At 44.7% G+C, this 15,175-nt stretch overlaps 1 protein-coding gene across 1 annotated transcript in view; it reads left to right on the top strand.

Annotated features, from left to right (window-relative positions):
• Positions 1-13,711: 13,711 nt before the first annotated feature.
• LOC114644363 (zinc finger protein 845-like) overlaps positions 13,712-15,175 on the top strand; it is a 38,085-nt gene continuing 36,621 nt past the window's right edge. The window contains exon 1 of the mRNA XM_051927475.1: positions 13,712-15,152. Within this exon, the coding sequence (XP_051783435.1) occupies positions 13,837-15,152 (1,316 nt within the window). The 5' untranslated portion in view covers positions 13,712-13,836. The remainder of the gene's footprint in view (positions 15,153-15,175) is intronic.

Below are 15,175 nucleotides of genomic sequence, written 5' to 3'. Positions count from 1 at the left end.
CCACAGTGTCCGTACAGCAAAGCAGCAGCACTACCACTGCGCCACCTTTTGAGGACGATATGTGATCCAGTCCCCCACCCCCATCCATAATTGACCCTCTATCTGCCACAGCCAGGTGTTATATGGGCGTCCCCTTGGCCTGGTCCAGCCGTGCGGGTCCTCATCAATGACAATCACCCTCAGGGATTCACATTGCATGGCTGTAGTGCATAACTGGCTAGTGTTTTATTATGTTTGATGAACTTAAAGAATCTTATTGTGTTAAAAGAGTGAATTTTTTGATATACCGTGAGGAAAATTAAGTACTGAACGTGTCATATCTTTCTAATGGGGCTATTGATATGAAATTTACACCAACAACCCAAGTAATCCAAACAAACAAAGAAATCAAAACAAGTAAGTCCATAAGTCTTGTGTAATAAAGTGGAATGACACAGGGAAGAAGTATTGAAAACGCTTACTGACATGTATTTAAGACTTAGTAGAAAAGCCTTTGTTAGTGATAGCTTCAAGATGCCTCCTGGATGGAGAAACTCGTCACCTGCATTGCTCAGGTGGGATTTGGGCCTCCACACAAAATGTTTTCGGATCTTGAAGATGGCCACGGGCCCCAGCAGGGTTGAGTTTCCTGGGTTGAGCCCCGCTGCCAGCCAAGGAGGCTGCGGTAATGGGCAGAAACGGTTTTCCAAATACTCTCTCACCTGGTCCTTCCATACTTGGGGCATCCTGGCCAGCCAGCAAGCACTAATATATATATATTGTCATAGAGTCCGGGGCCCCTGCCCGGCCAGGATGCCTCTGCCTTGAATGGACCAGGAGAGCAAGTGTGGACAGAGCATCACCTCCCCCAGAACGCTAGATGGCAAACCCCCTGGATGGCATCGATACCTCAGACTCCCGTAGGGTTTCATGGGGATTGGAGTTTGTTACAGCCCTGTTGGGATCCGAAGGGTCCTGCCAAGATGTGCTGCAGCTGTCCCTGAGCCTGTGTGGGCAGTTCTTCCTCCACACCCGAAAGTGTAGCCAGAAGTGGGTCAACAAGCACCTGGAGCACTTCTGGGTGACCTAGATAAGGGACCAGCAGACACTACTCTGGGAGCCAGAGTCGGGAGGAGAGGGACTAAACTTGCTGGAGAGGAGTGAAGGAGATCAAGAAGAGAGACATTTGATTTGTCTTTATTTGAGTTTGTGCTTCTGCTTAGTGTGGGACTGTATATATGTGTGTGTATATATAATATACAGGGTGAGTCAAAATTATGTTAACACTAATGGTATTGCTATGTATATACTTATGTGGCACAAAAATTGTACATATGGTACATGTGTTGAACACAATGGCAAACAGGTTGAGACATTCCTGTAAATCATCTTGCACATATGAAGTATGTTTTGTGAATCAATTGTTTTCACTATTCAAGTGTTAACATAATTTTGACTTGCCCTGTGTGTATGTATGTCTTGTCACACACGTGCGCATGGGAGGCAGCTAAAGGGCTTGAGGGAAGGCAGTTCTGAGGCATGCCGGGGTGTGGCACGGTTAGACTTTTAAAGGGGAAGACAGGAAGTGAGGTCGTATCGGTCTGGCTCAGGATCATCTGCCATAGGTTCAAGCCCGGAGGTGACATCACAGGGGCTGGAGCCGATAAGGTCTTCTTCCATTGGCTCAGTCCCGGAAGTAACGTCATGAGAGCCAGGTGAGATCTCCCGGGAATGGTCTACAGGCAAGGGAAAAAAAGAATTGGTGCACTCTGCCACATCCCGGCATGCCTCAGAACTGCCTTCCCTCGAGCCCTTTAGCCGCCTCCCATGTGCACGTGTGTGACAGTGTAAATAAATATATATATATATATATATATATATAAATATATATATATATATATATATATATATATATATATATAAATATATATATATATATATATATATATATAAATATCTATATTTCATAGCATTCGTAGTCTGAAACACGATCTGATTGTATGGGTGTTTACCATCCAGGTAATGTATGTGGTTGGTCGGCAAACGTCCGCCACGCCCACTGAGTCGCGTGAAGCAGATCATAGAATGTTATATAATTTACTGTCAAATAATGCAAAGAGTACGTGACACGTGTCTCATGACTGAGAGGGCGTGGTGGACGTTTTCAGACCAACCACATGTGGTATCTGGTAGGTAACCACCCATACAATCAGATCGTGTTTCAGACTACGAATGCTATGAATGTAATTACTCTGATCTCCAGGCTGTCAAATAAACGAATCACACGCCGTGGTGCAACGTAAAGGAACTTCACCTCTGGCGCTGACGTCCGAGATTTGATCCCCGCAAGGGGATGCAGTGGAGATGTGTGTGTCGTACTCTGCATTATTTGACAGTAAACTATATATATATAACAAATATAGTGGCAAAAGCGCTATATAAGCATTGACCTGAGACAGACTGACAATGGAGGCACAGGTAAAAATAAACAAAGATTTATTCTTTGTGTTCTTCAGCCATATGGGGCACGTTTTTCCCCGTGTCCCGCAGGCCCTACTCAGTCCCCAAAACACACACACAAAAGAAAACACCCAAACACCACACCACACCTTGTTATAGCTCACCCAGAAGTGCTCCAAGTGGTAATTGGCCTAATTAGGCTGCACATCTGGGTGTAACACAATTGTAGCCCCAATACAATCCAGGGGGGCTGCCACCAAGTGTTCTGGGGGACATAGTGCACCCCATGGCTGCTCCCCCAGATCCAGTGTCAAAGAGGCATCCCGCCCGCCCGCCTGCCACTATATATAGATAGATAGATGCTTTATTACTCCCAAGGGGTAATTCCCATACTCCAGCAGCAGCATACTGACACAAAAAACAATATTAAATTAAAGAGTAATAAAAATGCAGGTATAACAGACAATAACTTTGTATAATGTTAACGTTTACCCCGAGTGGAATTAACCCCTTAACCGCCCTCTGCCGGATATATCCGGCATCGTAGCTTTATTGCTGACGCCTTACTGCCGGAATTATCCGGCACATTTGCCTGTGGTTATGTGAATGCCTGGCGCGTAGTATAACTGACAGTTTGGCGTGGGTATTATTACTACGTTGTATTTCGACAACTCTGCGGTTGTATTGGCCGCTCACGTGATGTGATTCGAAAGTGAAAGCTGTGAATATGGTGAAACGTAAACTGACTTCAAGTGAGGTTTTGCAGGCGATTTTGGACAATAATTCTGATCATGATTGTAGCAGTTCTGAAGAAGATTTTAGCGACAATGATGATCAGCAACGTGCGCTGCATGATACTGTGAATGATGACGCATCGGATGATGGCGATGAGTGGGTGTATCCCCAGCATCTCAACTGGACTGCTGCCCGTTATCTGAGCCAGATATGAAAGATCCAAACCGTGACCGCTTGTTCAAGCTACGTCCTTTGATTGACCATTTATTTGAAACATTTCAGCAGGTATTTCAGCAGGTAAATACTGCTTGAATAAATGTAAAGTAAAAAAACGAAAATTGTTCAGATTTCTCCTGGCATGGGGAATATTTAGGGAGTTGGTGGTTAAAGGGTTAAAGAGTCTCATAGTGTGATGGATGAACGATCTCCTCAGTCTGTCAGTGAAGCAGGACGGTGACAGCAGTCTGTCGCTGAAGCTGCTCCTCTGTCTGGAGATGATCCTGTTCAGTAGATGCAGTGGATTCTCCACAATTGACAGGAGTCTGCTCAGCGCCCGTCACTCTGCCACGGATGTCAAGCTGTGTCCAGCCCCGTGCCCACAATAGAGCTTGCCTTTCTCACCAGTTTGTCCAGGCGTGAGGCATCCTTCTTCTTAATGCTGCCTCCCCAGCACACCACCGCGTAGAAGAGGGCGCTTGCCACAACCGTCTGGTAGAACATCTGCAGCATCTTATTGCAGATGTTGAGGGACGCCAACCTTCTAAGGAAGTATAGCCGGCTCTGTCCTTTCTTACAGAGAGCATCAGTATTGGCAGTCCAGTCTAATTTATCATCTAATATATTATATATATCATATATTCATCCATTTTGCAGACCCACTTTTCCTGAGCACAGTTATAGGGAAGGTATAGTGTTGCTGAAAATATTAAGTAAATTAAAATAAAGTCTCAAGTCATTGCTATTAAGTTATAGAAATACATTTTGGAGTGCTTTTTTCAGTAATGAGTAAAATAGGAAAGCCAAGCAAGCTAATCCCATTCAACTTGACTCCATTTCTGTCTTCCTGAAGTGAATAAAATTCAAAGGAGTCTTCCTCAGGACTGTTCTTCTGGAGGGGGATGGGACCGCCAGTTTTTCAGACGGGCTTGAAAGACCGAAGCTCCCCTACAGGTGTATGAACAGGACTGACACTTTGAAAGAGTTTTATTGCTGTGAGGTTTTGAGAGCTGTGCATTAAAGTCGTCAACATGCAGCCTGGGCCATCTTAACGCATGGGCACGCTGGGTAGTTGCTCGGGGGTGCCCATGCTAATCTAGTTGCTGAGTGGATGTGTAGGTAGGGGTCCCAGTGTTCTGCTTTGCCTGGTGGTCTGTAATGAATGCTGTTAAGCCGGCCCTGCATGCAGCTAATCCCGCATCCCTCTGACTCGCCTTTGCACGTGAGTGTGTTTTCTTTGAGACTAAACCGTTTCTGGACAGCAGAAAGTGCTGGGTTTCCTGCCCCGCATATCACTATATGTGTTTTGTGTGTGTGTGTGTGTATTTAAGCAGATCAAGTCTAGTGTATAACCTCAGGTGGGACAAAATTATGCAAACAACTGCCAGAGGTTAAAAAAAAATAAGTTTAGGTTGCCAACTACTGAAAAAATCATGTCATTTTCAGAGACTGTTTTCAGGGAATACGTGATGCCAAGGCCTATGCCAGGCTTGAATTACAATTTGGCTGAATCCTCTGTGGAAGTAAACCCACCCCCCGACCGAGGGAAGACCGGACAAGTTCAATCAATTGGATTTTTAATCAGTCACAGATGAGTACCTGGATTCTACGCTGCAAGGCAGAAGAGCAAATTAACATTTTTCGATTTTTTTTTTTTTTTTTTTTTTTTATCATTTCTTTTTCCTTCCCCTTACTTAATCAAAAAACATAATATCGTTTAATCAAGCATTTTATTTTATTACAGTAATGGGCCTTATTATTTATTTATTTTTTTTACTTGTCAGATAGACCCTAATGAAGGGAAGGTCATCTTTCCTGTGTCAAATAGACGCGGCGTTCCTAAAGAAACTGGAAATTTTCTTTGGTCGGCTTACTGCACCCTGTCTTATGACAGACGCCTGTATGAAGAACCAGCCCTTGGAGGAAAACGGCTTTGTCAGTTATTAACCCTGAGTAGCTTGCAAGCAGCTAATTTTTTTTTCATGACAGACATCTTCACCAACTCCACTTGTCAGATCCCATTCATCCATTTTCTTCTCCTGGAGGTCACTGGCAGGATTTGAAGTGAGCCCAAAAATGGACGGTAGAGTCCACCGTATCAGAATTAGAATATTGTCATTGTAACAAATACAACAAAATTAGGTGCAGTCCCTGTGGTGTCAAAATATTAATAAATATAATTACAAAAGAATAAGAAGAAATAAGGTAGAACACAAACATTCAACATTAGACCTTATTTAACATGAACACTATTGCACAAGATGGCATCTATTGCACTGCTGCATTGGAGGTGATGAGGTGGCATTCAGTGCCCTAATAGCAGCAGGGTAGTAACTGTCATTCAGTCTCTTAGTCTTTGTTTTGATGCTCCTCTATCTTTGGAACATGTCATGAGGGGGGTGTGAGGAGTCTTCCATCCATCCATTTTCCAACCCGCTGAATCCAAACACAGGGTCACGGGGGTCTGCCGGAGCCAATCCCAACCAACACAGGGCACAAGGCAGGAACCAATCCCGGGCAGGGTGCCAACCCACCGCAGGACACACACAAACACACCCACACACCAAGCACACACTAGGGCCAATTTAGAATCGCCAATCCACCTAACCTGCATGTCTTTGGACTGTGGGAGGAAACCGGAGCGCCTGGAGGAAACCCACGCAGACACGGGGAGAACATGCAAACTCCACGCAGGGAGGACCCGGGAACCGAACCCAGGTCCCCAGGTCTCCCAACTGCGAGGCAGCAGCGCTACCCACTGTGCCACCGTGCTGCCCGTGTGAGGAGTCTTTCAAGATGTTTTCCACTTTCCTGAGGCAGCGAGAGCCGTGCAGATCATCAAGAGAGAACAAAGAGCAGCCGATGATCTGCTGGCCAGTCTTTACGATCCGCTGAAGTGTCTTCCTCTGCGCTGTTGTGCAGCTGGAAAGCCCCATGCAGAGGCAGTTAGCACAGGATACTCTCAATAGAGCAGCGATAGAAGGACACCAGCAGATTTTGGGGGATGTTATTTTTCCTGAACACTCTCAGGAAATCAAGTGTCTGCTGAGCCTTCTTTTGCCAGCTCAGCTGTGTTCACACCCCAGGACAGGTCTTCCATGATGTGGACTCCCAGGAAGCGGAAGTCTGACACCCTCTCCACACAGTCCCCTCCGATGTAGAGTGGTTTGATGTCCGTTTTCTTTTTCCTGAAGTCCACAATGAGCTTCAGGATGGAGTGATCTTCCATGCTTCGTCCCTGTAGGTCAGGGGTCGGCAACCCGCGGCTCTGGAGCCGCATGCGGCTCTTCAGCCTCCTTGTAATGGCTCCTTTTGGCCTTGACAAAAAAAAAAAAAAAACATGAAAATGAATAACGGCAATTTCTTAATTTAATTTGTATATAATATATGTAATATATATAATGTTTATTTACTACTACTACTGTTATACACTTTAACATCTAATTTTTATTTTTTATTTATAATTTGTCAACTAAAATATGCGTCACATCTACGTCTATAGCCCTCGCCTTTACCTGCAGGTGGCTTCTGGAGTGTGCGACCCCTGCACTAAACATGAATAAATCCCAAAAATGAAAAATCCCAGAAGAGAACAGAGTTTAATTCTGCGTGGACAGAAGCATTTGCCTTCACCGCCAACGACGCTGGCTTACCGGTGTGCTTAATATGTGGCGATAAATTATCGAACAACAAAAAATGTAACGTTGAAAGACATTTTCAAAACAAGCCCTCAGCATTCACTGAAAAATACCCAAGTGAAGATAAGCGAAAGAGAGCAATTTCGGAACTGCAACGGAAAGCTGAACAGAGCAAACATACTTTCAAAAAGTGGATCACTTCTACACAGTCAACTACAGCTGCTAGTTTTGTGGCAGCTCAAGAGATCGTAAGGAGGGGTAAGCCGTTCACAGACGGAGAATACATGAAAGAATCGTTCATAAAAATATCAGAGCATCTATTCTCTGACTTTAAATGTTTTGGCGTAGGATGTTTTGGTGTTTGAGCGCATGATGACAGTGTTTGCCAGAGATGTACAGAAAGGTACACTCTCTCACTTCCCCTCCCTGAGAGAGTTCAAAGCAGTGAACATTCACATAAATTGTGATTATTTCCACCGTACAATTATTGCAATGCAAGCTGCATTTAGAGAAAGATTCAGTGAGTTCAGAAAGAAAAAAAACACTCTCCTTCCCTGGACATCGACCCATCCCTGCTGAACACATCCGCATTCACAGGAGTAAGTAAGCCCGATCTAGAAATTGAACTGGCCGCATAGCGGATAAAGATTTATGGGTGTCCAAGTTCAAATGCCTGACAGCGGATCTTGAAGAAGTCGCCCGTCAGAAGGCTGCTCTCGCTAAAGAGCACAAATGGACTGATATTGAAAACCTCCCCAAACCCGACAAACTTGTTTTCAATACATGGAGTGCCATTCCCGAAACGTATATGAACATGAAAAAATATGCATTTGGAGTCCTGTCCATCTTTGGCTCAACATACTTATGTGAGCAAGTTTTCTCAAGCATGAACTTCATAAAGTCCAAATATCGCTCCCACCTCACACATGAGCCTGCAGTCCTGTGTGAAGGTCAAAGTCACATCGTATAGCCCCGACATAGAACAACAACAACATTTATTTATATAGCACATTTTCATACAAAAAGTAGCTGAAAGTGCTAGAGATGATCTGCAGCGAACTTCAGAAACAGAAGTCACATTAAACAGGTGAGAACAATAGCATTTAATAGGCTAATTTAAAAAAAAAAAAAAAAAAAACACATTTATTTCAGACCCGGAGCTGATGTCGGTTTTTTTGTATGTTCAGGTGCTTCAGTTGATTGCTGGCTGAGAGGGAAACCTGAAGAGGATGAGGGCACACTGAAATGGAATTTTATGTTTACTTTTTTAAAGCTGCTAAGCTACAGCTAAATGTTTTATTTATATTAAAGTGGGCTAGTTTTTATTTTAATTTTATACAGGTATAGGAAGGACTCAAATAGGCCTGCAGAGTTCAGTTAAATTTATTTCAAAGTAGGCCTACACATGCACACTGCACTTCTGTTTGTTGTATTCCGTGGTTGTAACATGTAAAATCTAAAAAAAGATTAAAACTTTTAAAAGTTTATAAGCTGTGTTATGTTTTGCGGCTCCAGACTATTTTTCTTTGGAGGAAGAGGTGGCAAAATGGCTCTTTTGATAGTGAAGGTTGCAGACCCCTGCTGTAGGTGGACTCCTCCTCCCCAGAGATGAGCCCCACCACAGTGGTGTCATCTGTGAATTTGATGATGGTGTTGCTGTGGTGGGCGGGGGCGCAGTCATGTGTGTACAGCGTGAAGAGCAGAGGGCTCAGCACACACCCCTGAGGAGAGCCGGTGCTGATGCTGATGGCCGAGGTGATGTGAGGGCCCACCCTAACCCTTTGTGTGCGGTCTGTCAGGAAGTCTTTAATCCATAGACAGGTGGAATACGGGAGTCCCAGAGCTAGCAGCTTGCACACCAATCTGTGAGGGAGGATAGTGTTAAAAGCAGAGCTAAAATCAATAAAGACAGATGTGCGTAGCTCCCCTGGTGCTCCAGATGGGACAGGGTAGCATGGAGAGCAGCAGCAACAGCGTCCTCAGTAGACCTGCTAGCCCCGTAAGCAAATTGGTGTGCATCAAAGGTGGGAGGGATGAAGGACATGATATGACTCTGGACCAGTTTCTCAAAACGCTTCATCAACACTGGGGTGAACGTTACTGGCTGATAGTCATTCAAGCAGGTTATGGGTGATTTTTTTTGGTGAAGGGAGTAAGATGGAGGATTTCAGACAGGGAGGAACTGAGGCCTGAGACAGTGACAGGTTAAAGATCTCTGTAAAGACCCCAGCCAGCTGCTGTGCACAGCTCCTCCACACATCTCCAGGGACACCGTCGGGACCTGCTGCCTTCCTAGGATTGACAGCCTGGGGCGAGCGTCTCACCTCGTGTTCCTCCACCCTAAGGGAGGGGGTGATGTTGTTGTGAGTTGCTGCTGCGTGTGTAACAGCTGCCTCTGGTGGTTCCATCTGAAAGCGAGCAAAGAAGTGGTTCAGCTCCTCTGCCATTGAAGCGTCATCTTCAGCAGCTCCATGGCTGGTCCTGTAGTTGGTGAAGTGCTGGACTTCCTGCCAAACCTGCCTGCTGTTATTGCTGTCCTGGTCCTCCTCAATCCTTCTCCTGTTGTCCCTCTTAGCCTTTCCAAAGCCTCTCTTCAGGTTGGACAGTGTCATGCTGTAGACGGCCTTGTCACCACACCTAAAGGCAGTGTTCCTTTCCTTTAGCAGCCGCTGAACCTCTCTTGTCACCCAGGGCTTCCGGTTTGGATAGACACGGATACGTTTCTCCACTGTGACAGTGTCAATGCAGGTTTTGATGTAACACAATACACTGTCGGTGTTGAGTTCCAGGTCTGGACTTTCAAAAATGTCCCAGTTAGTCCTGTTGAAGCGGTCCTGCAGCTGCAGAGAGGAGTCATCAGGCCAGGTTGTGATGGATCTTGTGGTGGTAAGAGCAGATTTGCGGAGAGGGGTGTATGTAGTAATCATCGGCAGTGACATGTGGTCAGACTGGGCCAGGTGTGGAAGCTGTGTAGCTCTGTAGCCCGGCTTGATGTTTGAGTAGACCTTGTCCAGTGTGTTGGCTCCTCTAGTAGCACACTTTACATGCTGGTGGAGTCTGGGGAGAACTGCTTTTAAATTCACGTGATTAAAGTCCCCTGCGATAATGAACACTGCATCAGGGTAACGGCTCTGTTGGCTGCTAATGCTGCTGTATAAATGTCTCAGAGCCAAGTTAGCATTAGCAGCTGGTGATATGTAAACAGCAGTGATCATTACCACATTGAACTCCCGTGGTAAATAGATAGGTCTACATTTCACAGTCATGTACTCCAAGTCAGGGGAGCAATGGCTATCCACTATCACTGCGTCCGTGCACCAGTTATTATTGATGTACACACACGCATACCCTCCTCTGCTCTTACAGGAGTCTCTAGTCCTGTTAGCTCAATAGCCGAGTCCGGTATGCATGAATGAAGCCAGGTGTCGCAGTTGAAGCCCCTATCGACCTCTTGAACCCTCAGGTACCACTCCAAACACTGGGTAAAAATCCAAATATTATTTATTTTATAATAATGTGCACAAAGCACCCTCCACTCCACACTACTCATACAATCAATAATCAATACACTATAATAACAAATCCTCCTCTCCCAGATGCGTTGCCACCCTTCCACCCAGCTCAGCTCGACGTCTGGGATTTCCAATAGTCCTTTTATAGTCCTTGACCTGGAAGTGTTTCGCCCTCTCTGTCCGCGTGACTAGGAACACTTCCAGGTCATATAAAAACTCCACTTCTTCACCCCGGAAGCACATCGTTCCTTCCGGTCATGTGTTTATGACACACTTCCGGGTTATAGGGCATGTAGCACTCTGTGAGCCTCCCTGCAGCGACTCCTGGCGGCCCCGACGTTATCCAGCAGGGCTGTGTATTAAAACTCCATAGTCCATGATGCCCTGCCGGAACTCGGGGCATCCCTATGTTGCAGGTAGGGCTCCATCCGGCAGCTTGGAGGTGTTGGCCGGAATAAATGGCCGGCAATCCCTCACACAGCTACTATCCTTGATCATGCGGTCTGATGCAACCTGAAACCTCGGTTCATCCATCTTGTTGACAATAGATCTGGCGTTAGCGAAGAAAAGGCTTGGAAGCGGAGGTTTGTGAGGCGGTCTCCGTAGTCTGGCTAGCGCTCCGGCCCTGCAGCCTTGCTTCTGCTTCCTCTCTCTGCACCACCTTCATCGTCGGCCTCTGGGGATGGTAATCCACGGGGAGCCGGGTGTCCTGGCTATATCCGCCAGAACGCTGAATGAGTGAATGAATTCCACTGTAAGACTCCAATCTTAAGAAGACCGTAGAGCACACTGGTACACACATCCACACTCCATCACGTCACATGGTGAGTAACACAGCAGACATGTCTGTGGGGTATGAGAGGAAGAAGGAGAAACTGAACAGACACCAGGGGCCTCATGTATAACGCCGTGCGTAGAACTCACACTATAACATGGCGTAAGCACAAAAGCGGGATTGTGCGTACGCACAGAAAAATCCAGATGCAGGAATCTGTGCGCACGCATACTTTCACGTTCTTCCACTACATAAATCCCGATTTGCGTGAAAAGTAACGCACGTGCACGCGCCTTCTGTCCCGCCCCAACTCCTCCCAGAATTACGCCTCTTTGAATATGCAAATCAATATAAATAGCCTTCTGTGAAAAGACAATGGGAAAAGCACAGAGGAAAATATAAGAATTTCAGCGAATACCAAGTGGAGGCAAAGGAAAAACATGCTATTTGTTGGTTTAAACAGTGGTATAATCAACAAAAGAAAGTTGATCGAGTGACAGAGTGTCGGAAAAACTCGAAAGATCAAATTCACAAAGTCGCACAGTGCCCGAAATCACATATCAAAGTCGCTGTGAAAAGGCGAGTTGTAGCCCACCGTCTGAGTGTCATATGAAAGCGTATTAGGGTACAAACAAAAAACATAGGCACACAGTGGGAAAAAAGCACAAAATGTCAACTTTAATCTCGAAATTTCTTAAAATCGTTTATTTTACTAGTTTCTCAAGTAGCATGTTAAATGCTTTTTTCTGTGTTTGATCTTCTATGTGCTCTATGTGTGTGAATCACTACGTGCTTCCGTTCTTTCTCTTTCTCCGACAGGACACAGAATGCATTACATTCGAGATATTACAGCTCTCTGAATAATTAAAATACTGAGATGTATACGTGATATCATTTTCATGATGATAGGAATGAAAGCATGTTATTAAACATGGGAACACGGTGGCGCAGTGATTGTTCATATCTCACGCAAGAGGCTTGTTGCACCATGTGCGACCTTCGATGAAATAATTTATTACAGAAGTACTGTCTCTTTCAAACGTACTAACCTCCAATTCCTGTCCATACTTTTCTTTCTCCAATCGCCACACAATCAGCTCTGTAATAGACGTGAAGCCATTTGTAAGCTTAGAACGCCGATTCTTCAAAACTTTTAAGGAACATTGAAATATCTTCGTAGTACATGTTTAATTATTCTATTCGTCTATCCTTCCAGTGTCGCGTCAGCACCAGCAAGAATACAGCGCAAGGCAGGAGCTATCCGTGAACTAGCTAGCGCTGCGGCACCGTGTCCTCACATGTTGAATTATTAGCAATACAGATTATTTAAATGAAGTTAAAGTTTTATCTGTATACTATAAGCAACATATTTTGCTGCATTTCATCTTAAAAATGATATTGTCATCATACGCGCTTTATAAAGTAGCGCAGGTTGTGCAATATTATAACTGTAGTGCAAGTTTACAGTGAGGTGATTGAGTGCGTTTATAGTTCGTGGGATGAAACTGTTTCTGAAATGCGAGGTCCGTACAGGAAAGGGTTTGACGCTTTTTGCCGTGGTTGAGGTAGTGTGTACTTGAAACTGTATACCGATAATTCTCTTTCCGATCATCTGCTGCTGTGATTCACACTCAGATGCAGTGATATAAATACTCCGAGTGGTGCAGTGAGAGTAATATGGAAAAAAATGATCCGCAGTGGCAACCCTTAACGGGAACAGCAAAAAGAAGAACAAGATGCAGTGAGCGTAACAACGCTAAAGCAGTTCTGGTATTTGGAATACTATGGCTATTCCCTGGCCCATTATATTGCAGCAGGTTAATTACAATCAGATGTATTACACTAATAAACAATATGCAGTTAATTTCAGTGTATTTATAAAGCCGCGTCAGGAATGTGGAGCTAAGAAAGAAAGGATGAGCACACAGGAACAGTAGTTTGACCATTCTGTGGACCATTATATTGTTACAGGTTAATTACAATCAGATGCATTAAATTTATGAACGATATGCGGTTAATTTCAGTGTATTTGATAAAGCCGCCGCCGTGGATGTGGATCTAAGAAAGGGTAACCACACAGGAACAGTAGCACTGCTTTGACACTGGGTGCCGCCAGTCTGCAAAACCGGGCGGATAAATTGCGTACGCCAAGGTATGAGTTACCGTGGAAATGTGCGTGGCTTTACGCCAAGTTTAGGTTTTATACATCGCGATTTGAGCGTGGAAAGGTTCGTACGCAACATTTCTGTGCGTACGCACCATTTATACATGAGGCCCCAGGAGAGCATGAACATACTCACACAGAGTGGACAGAGCAGGAATTAAACCAAGGTGTGAGGCACTCAACACCAAACACTATGCCACTTGTCTCTTCTTAATATGTTATACTGTATATTAAGAAGCATTTAATTAATCTGTTTGTGTTATTGCAGGTTTACAGGAGAATGAAAGCTTCTTTCCATCTTCCTTTGTGGAGACCTCTCTTCAGAGCAGACTGTCACAGACACAGGACAATGAGAAGATGAAGAAATCAGCAAGAGAATTAGGAGATTGGACCCCAGCATCTTTACAGTGCAGTTCTCTTTCTGTGGTTGAACCAACAGAGCTTGAATGCAGAACTCACGCGGAAGAGAAAGCTCACTGTTGTCCGGAATGTGGAGAGAGATTCTCATGCAGCAGTGATCTTCATAAACATGCAAGGGTTCATACTGGGGAAAAACCTCATAGCTGTTCTGAATGTGGCAAGCGTTTCTCAGAAAGCAGAAGTCTGAATAGTCACATGAGAATTCACACAGGAGAAAAACCCCATTGCTGTCCAGAGTGTGGCAAGCGTTTTTCACAAGCACGCAACCTTAAAGCCCATGCAAGAATCCACACCGGAGAAACACCTTACTGCTGTTCAGAATGTGGCAAACGATTCTCCAGTAGTAGCAGTTTTCGAAGGCACACGCTGATTCATTCTGGGGAGAAACCATTCTGCTGTTCTGAATGCGGAAAAAGATTTTCTGACAGCACCGATTACTGGAAGCACATACGAGTTCATACTGGTGAGAAGCCATATTGCTGTCTTGAATGTAGCAAAAGATTTTCTAGTAGTAGCAATCTTCAAAAACATGCAAAAATTCACAGTGGAGAAAAACCGCATTGCTGTTCTGAATGTGGAAAACGATTCTTACAAAGATGTGACCTTCAATGCCATTTCAAAATCCATACCGGAGAGAAGCCTTATTTTTGTACTGAATGTGGCAAACGGTTCTTACACAGAAGCCTTCTTCAACAACATTCCAGAATCCATACTGGAGTGAAGCCTTATTGTTGTACTGATTGTGGAAAACAGTTTTTACACAGAAGCCATCTTCAACAACACTCCAGAATCCATACTGGTGAAAAGCCTTTCTGTTGTCCTGAATGTGGTAAACAATTTTCATACAGCAGTGGACTTTATAGCCATAAAAGAATTCATACGGGGGAAAAACCTCACAGTTGTTCTGAATGTGGAAAGTGCTTCTCGGATAGCAGCAGTCTAAACAGCCACATGAGAATTCACACTGGAGAGAAACCTTACTGCTGTTCTGAGTGTGGTAAGCAGTTTTCTGACAGATGCAGTCTTAGAAGACATACAAGAATTCACACTGGAGAAAAGCCTTACAGCTGTTCAGAATGTGGCAAAAGATTCTCACACAGCAGTACTCTTCATAAACATGAAAGAATTCATACTGGAGAAAAACCCCATGTCTGTTCGGAGTGTGGAAAAAGGTTCTTGCATAGATGCCATCTTCAACGCCACATCAGAATTCACACTGGAGAGAAACTTTATGATTGTTCTGAGTGTGGCAAGCAATTCTCTGACAGATGCAGTC

The sequence above is a fragment of the Erpetoichthys calabaricus genome, chromosome 5, assembly GCF_900747795.2.
Source record: "Erpetoichthys calabaricus chromosome 5, fErpCal1.3, whole genome shotgun sequence".
In the NCBI taxonomy this organism is placed as follows: domain Eukaryota; kingdom Metazoa; phylum Chordata; class Cladistia; order Polypteriformes; family Polypteridae; genus Erpetoichthys; species Erpetoichthys calabaricus.
Note: the sequence above shows the minus strand (reverse complement) of the source record. Positions and strands in the feature narration are given on the sequence as shown.